The 6,355-nt window shown below is 51.1% G+C and overlaps 1 protein-coding gene across 3 annotated transcripts in view; it reads left to right on the forward strand.

Moving 5' to 3' along the window:
• PRKD2 (protein kinase D2) overlaps positions 1 to 6,049 on the forward strand; it is a 30,731-nt gene extending 24,682 nt beyond the window's left edge. The window contains exons 16-19 of one of the 3 annotated variants that reach the window (XR_004346911.1): positions 3,478 to 3,745; positions 4,536 to 4,643; positions 5,173 to 5,258; positions 5,593 to 5,640. Coding sequence is in view for 2 of the 3 variants with exons in the window: in XM_032613013.1 (XP_032468904.1) it covers positions 3,478 to 3,745; positions 5,173 to 5,258; positions 5,593 to 5,805 (567 nt within the window). In the remaining variant the exon portion in view is untranslated. Of the gene's footprint in view, positions 1 to 3,477; positions 3,746 to 4,535; positions 4,644 to 5,172; positions 5,259 to 5,592 lie in introns of all 3 variants that reach the window. The other 2 variants (XM_032613013.1, XM_032613014.1) reach the window with 2 other exon arrangements.
• Positions 6,050 to 6,355: the final 306 nt, after the last annotated feature.

Here is a 6,355-nt window from a genome sequence, read left to right on the forward strand (position 1 = left end):
CTAAATGAGATAGAGGCTTGTCTCTCGCCCGTGTAGGGTCCAGCATAAGCATTTTGAGGGTGAAAAAGCAGTTCCATGGTGTTGGGACCACAGCTCCTGCTGTCTTGTTCTGGCCTCTCTATGGTGTTGCCTGGTCTTCATGGTCCATGATGTGCTGCTGCCGCGCCCCCACTTGTAAAAAGATAATGGGGGTGGGAGGAAGGGAGGAAAGAAATGGGGTAGAAGAAATGGATACACCCTTTACCTTCCCTAAGGCAATACTTTGAAGTTGCATGGGGCACTTCTCACATCCCATTGACTGGAACTTTATCACGTGGTCATGGTTGGCTGCAAAGGGAACTGGGAAATGTAGTTTTCATTCTGGGTGACCATGTGGCTCATTAAAAATTCAGGATTTTTATGAAGGGGAGAAGCAGAGAACAGATATCAGAGGGGGCCACTGGTAATGTCTTCTGTGGGTCTCTTAGGAAAACAGTTTTGATGAGCCTCTGACTAGTCGATGAGAACCCCCTTGGGGCAGAACCAGATTAAGCAAGAGTGATGATTGTAACAGCTACAGTTGATTGTGTGCCTACTGTGTTTACGGACCTTTAGTTACAGGTTCTCATTTAGCCCTTCCACATCCCTGTGAAGTTTTTGCTTTATTATCTATGTTTTGTGATTATTTCATTTCATTTTAAAAGTTCATTTTGGTCACCAGCTAAAAATTACTGTGTGCCTGCTTTGTGCCAGGCTCCATGCTGGGGCATTAGGAACTGTGGTAAGTAGAGACATCCCCGTCTCTATGCCCACTGGTTTACAGAGGGGGTGGGGGGGGGTGGTGATTTTGCCCCCCGGGGGACATTTGACAATGTTGGAGACATTTTTGGTTGTCACAACTGTTTGGGGGGGGGCAGTTGCTACGGGCATCTAAACACCCTACAGTGCACAGCCCCATAACAAAGGATTATCTTTCCCTAATGTCAATAGTGCAGTGAATGAGAAGCTCTAACTTCGAGCAGTAATATCCGCTAGAAATATAATGTGAACCATATGTGTAATTTTACATTTTCTAGTAGGCACATTTTAAACAGTGAAAAGAAACTGGTGAAATTAACTTTAATAATTATTTAGTATATCTAAATATGACAATTTCAACATGCAATCAACATAAACATTATTGAGTTTTTTTTAATTAAAAAAAGTATATTTATTTATTGGTTTGTTTGGCTGCGCCGGATCTTAGTTGCAACATGCAGTATCTTTAGTTGCGGCATGTGAACTCTCTGCTGCAGCATGTGGGATCTAGTTCCCTGACCAGGGATCGAACCTACGCCCCCTGCACTGGGTGCATGGAGTCTTAGCCACTGGACCACCAGGGAAGTCCCAGCATAAACATTATTAATGAAATATTCTTTCTTTTCATACTGTGTTCCAAATCCGGTGTGTATTTTACACTTACAACACATCTCAATTCAGATATTAAATTTCTATCAGAAATACTCGGTTTTGTACTTAGATTTCATAAAATTAACCGTTGGGAAAGTAGATTGACACACCCAAGTTGTTCCAAGCATATTTAAAAGTTTTCCAATAACAAAATCTAGAATCCCTTTTTATTTTTATTTTATTTTTTATTTTTGACAGTACCGCACACCACGTGGGATCTTAGTTCCCCAGCCAGGGATCAGACCCATGCCCCCTGCAGTGGAAGTGCGGATTCTTGACCACTGGACTGCCAGGGAAGTCCCTAGGATCACTTTTTAAATATAAATTAATTAAAATTAAATAGAAAGTAGTTCCTCAGTTGCACTTGCCACATTCATGTGCTCAGCAGCCACATGTGGCAAGTGGCCACCATATTGGACAGCAAAGATCATAGAGGGAAGAGCAAATGTTGATCAAATTGTCCCAAAAATGTAATTATATCTGTGATGAGTTCCGTGACACAGTTCTATGAGCTCACGTAACTGTATAGCCCAGTGGAGAGTCAGAGAAAACCTATCTGAAGAAGGAGTAGTTTTCTGGGGGGACAAGTGTTCTAGGCAGCTGGAACAGCCTGTGCAAAGGCCCTGTGGTGGAAAGATCTGTACTTTTGTTTTTTTAACAGCTTTATTGAGATATAATGCATATACTATACAATTCACCGATTTAAAGTATACAATTCAGTGGCTTTTAATATATTCAGAGCTGCGCAACCATCACCACGATCAATTTTGGAATATTTTCACCACCACAAAGGAAACCTCATACCTCTTAGCCAACATCCTCCAGTCCCATCATCCCCCCAACCCACAACCACTAATCTGCTTTCCACGGATTTGTCTGTTCTGAGCATTGCATATAAATGGAATTAAATATATGGAATATACAATAATATAATATGTGGTCTTTGTGACTGGCTTCTTTCACTTAGTTAATGTTTTCAGGGTTCACTTATGTTGTAGCATGTGTCGGTACTTCACTTCTTTTTATGGCCATAAAGTATTCCATTGTAAGATAGGTAGAAAAGGGTGAATCTTAGAAAAGGAAAAGATTATAAGGTCTGTCAAAAGGGCAAAGGATCTTAGGAAAGGGTGGTTTGGCTGTCACATTGAGATTTGGGTCAGGGGTTGGGGTGTGGCTGTTTTTGAAGGCAACAGAGGCTCAGGGCAATAGTCAGCCAGAGAAGGGTTTTGTGTAGGGGAGGGACAGTATGTGAATAGAGGTAGCAGCTGCCCATGGACTGGTAAGCAGCAGACAGGACCTTGAACCCAGATATTGCTGACTCTAAAGCCTGTCCATGACCCTAGACTGCCCCCAACAAGGGCAAGGTAAGTTCTCACCTGTTACCGTCTGGATACCACCGTCAGAGATTTACATGTTCGGTCCCGCTTAATCCCCAGGGAAGACTGAGCGGCAGCTGCTGCCAAGCCAGAAGACAAAACCCGTGCTGGAAAAAAAAGAAAAAAAAGAAAAAAAAAAACCCGTGCTGGGAGAAGTTAGGTCCCTCCGCTGAGATCACCGAGGCTCGCTCTATGCCTGCCGCTGCTCCTAACATCTTCCATATATTTCAATTCACACACCCTACCCTTTAAGTAGGAACTGTTAGCATCTCCGCTGTGCAAAAGAGGAAGCAGAGGCACGAGGAGGTTGAGACCTGCTCGATGTGACAGAGGTCAAGTGGCAGGGAACCTTTATGGACCCCTCACTGCATGCCGGGCATTTATTGTCCTGTGAGCTTTAGATGGATCAACTCAGGGAATCCTCACGGCCGCCCTCTGATACAGGCGTTGGGACGCTCCCCCTCGTCCTCCTCCTCCTCCTCGTACAGATGAAGAAACTGAGGCACAGAGAGAGGAAGTCACTTGCCCAGGGTCACCCGGCTAGTGAACAGAGGAACCTGGATTCGAACCAGCGTTCGAGTTTGTCTGGAATACCGTGGTGGGGTACACTTGCGGAGGGGCGGGAAGCACGACCTCCACACACCCTCAGACCCTCTACCCTTCGCCTCCGCAGGTGAAGCTGTGTGACTTCGGCTTCGCGCGTATCATCGGCGAGAAGTCGTTCCGGCGCTCGGTGGTGGGCACGCCGGCCTACCTGGCGCCCGAGGTGCTGCTCAACCAGGGCTACAACCGCTCGCTGGACATGTGGTCAGTGGGCGTGATCATGTACGTCAGCCTCAGTGGCACGTTTCCCTTCAACGAGGACGAGGACATCAAAGACCAGATTCAGAACGCTGCCTTCATGTACCCAACCTGCCCTTGGAGCTGCATCTCAGCGGGAGGTGTGGGACTCACCTGACCCCTGGGCCGAGGCGAGGGCCGAGGCCCCCTGGTGGGGGCATGGTGGGAAGAATGGGCGGGGCCGCAGGAGGGTTGGGCCCTAAGAAACAGCCTGGTGTCATGAGGGTGGAGCCTAGTGATGGAGCAAGGGTATGGGGAGGACCGTCTTTTAAACAGGGAGGCACCAGGACCTGTGACGTTGGGCTAGGGACTCAAGAGGGTGTATGGAACCAGGGTCCCCAGACTCAGGCCTAGACTAGGTCATGTGATTTGGAAAGGCAGTGTCCTAGCAGCGCTAAGACAGACCCTTGCCGCCTTGGGGGCTAAGACTTGGCTTGTCTAGGGTGGGACCAGGAGAGGGACTAGACCTGAGAAAGCCAACGGGCTGGGGTGGCCAAGAGAAGGAACAGATCCTTCCAGGGCACTGGCTGGGGCCTGGAGTCTTTGGGGTTATGACCCCAAAAGGGTTAGTCCTGCAGAAGCGGTGGGACCATGGGGCAAGGTTAAGAAACACGGGCTTGGCTAATTTGCTGGGTATTGGGTCTGTGACTGGGATGGAGATGGGCCTGGGGCCATGGTGTTGGATCCAGTGATGGAGGGAGCTGGTTTAGGGGCATGGCTAGAGGAGGGGCAGGGCCATGGAGGGTTTCTGAAGCTGTCCAGGAGGAGGACTGACCAGCCCTGAGACCAAAGTCACACCTGGAACCTGGGAGCAGGTGGAGCTCAGAGAAGCATATGGTGGCAGGGGTTGGGGGCCGGGATGGAGGCAGATCTTGGGATCTCTGCACATAGGGGCTGTGGCGTTGTGACCTGCTAGTGTGATGCGCCTGCCGACTTCAAGATGGGCCTGGGAAAATTAAGTCCTGAGGCCGTGGCTCTGGGGCAAAGCCAACTCTGAGGGTGAGCTAAGGGCAGGGCTAAGATACTGGGGTGCATCAAGAAGCCTTAGATAAGTTAGAACAAGGGGCTGGTCCTGAAGCCAGAAGCTCAGGAGGACAGGAAGTGTGGGAGGGAGGTTAGTTAAGACAATCATTTGGGAGCTCCCTGCTGGTCTAGAGGTTAGGACTCCGCACTTTCACTGCTGTGGCCCAGGCTCAATCCCTGGTCGGGGAAGTGAGATCCTGCAAGCCAAGATCCTGTATGTACTTGTGTATGACAAAACTTATGAAGGTGACATAGGAATGGGGAAACTGAGGTAGAGACTTGGAGAAGAGATGGAGGATCTGGTGTGTGTGCCTCGTGAGGGGTGGGGATAAATGTGTAATTTAATGAGGAAATGGGTGGGTGAGTGATTAGTGCAGGTGAGGCTTTCATGCCAGTGAAGAAGGAAGGCCTGGATGGCAGGGTAGTAGGAGGAGGGACGTCCTGTTGGAGGAGGGACGGCCCCACACCCCGCAGGGCTTGAGCCGTCTCTCTCCTTCCGGTGCAGCCATCGACCTCATCAACAACCTACTGCAGGTGAAGATGCGCAAGCGCTACAGCGTGGACAAGTCTCTCAGCCACCCCTGGTTACAGGTGATGCAGGGGCGGGGCTGAGAGCGAAGTGGGAGGGGCTGGCCCATTGGCTGGGTTAGAGGAAGGAGTGGAGCCATATCTCTTACTGGCTGCTAAGGTAGTGAAGGAGGTAGGTACATTTTTCATGGACGTGGAACGTGGCTGAGCCTCCCATTGGCTGGGCTGTAGAAGGGGGTGGAGCTAATTGGCTGGGTAGGTTGTGAAGGGTGTGCCTTCACCTTCCCTCGTACCCGGCTTCTCACTGGCAGGGCAGATCATATGGGGGCGAAGCTCTGGCCGCTATTGCCTGCCCTTGGTGCAGCACCCAAACTAACCCCTGTTCTCCTCCGCCCAGGAGTACCAGACGTGGCTGGACCTCCGAGAGCTGGAGGGGAAGATGGGCGAACGGTACATCACGCACGAGAGTGATGATGCGCGCTGGGAGCAGTTCGTGGCAGAGCACCCGCTGCCCGGGCCGGGGCTGCCAGCCGACGGGGAGCGCGGCGGGAGCCTCCCACCCCGGGACCACGAGATGCAGGGGCTGGCCGAGCGCATCAGTGTCCTCTGAGGCCTCGTGCTCCCGACCTGGCTGCCTCGTGATGCTCTCCTCCTGTCTTCGGAGAGGGGCCCTCCACGCCTTCCCAGCGATGAACTAACTGTTCTAGGGGAAGCAGCTTCCAGCCCAAACTGGACACGCCCCGGGGGAGGGGCATGGCGGGGCTGGGGGCAGGGGCCGGGGTTATTTACAAAGCTAATTCCCCAGCAATTAAAACGGACTCATCCCTGGCCCAATGGCCTTGATCTTTTGGCCACACCGCACTCTCCTATCATTAGTTTGTTGTTCACCCAGATGGAGTTCACCTGGAAAGAAGATGGGATGGAGGAGGGGTGGGGGAGGAGCACTGAAGGGGGAGGAGTTTTGGAAGGAGAACTAACTGGGGTAAAAAAAACACGGAGGGGGCTTCCCTGGTGGCGCAGTGGTTGAGAATCCGCCTGCCAATGCAGAGGTTAGGGGTTCCAGCCCTGGTCCGGGAAGATCCCACAGGCTGCGGAGCATCTAAGCCCGTGCACCACAACTACTGAGCCTGCGCTCTAGAGCCCGCGCGAGCCACAACTAC

Source organism: Phocoena sinus, chromosome 19 (genome assembly GCF_008692025.1).
Source record: "Phocoena sinus isolate mPhoSin1 chromosome 19, mPhoSin1.pri, whole genome shotgun sequence".
Taxonomy (NCBI): domain Eukaryota; kingdom Metazoa; phylum Chordata; class Mammalia; order Artiodactyla; family Phocoenidae; genus Phocoena; species Phocoena sinus.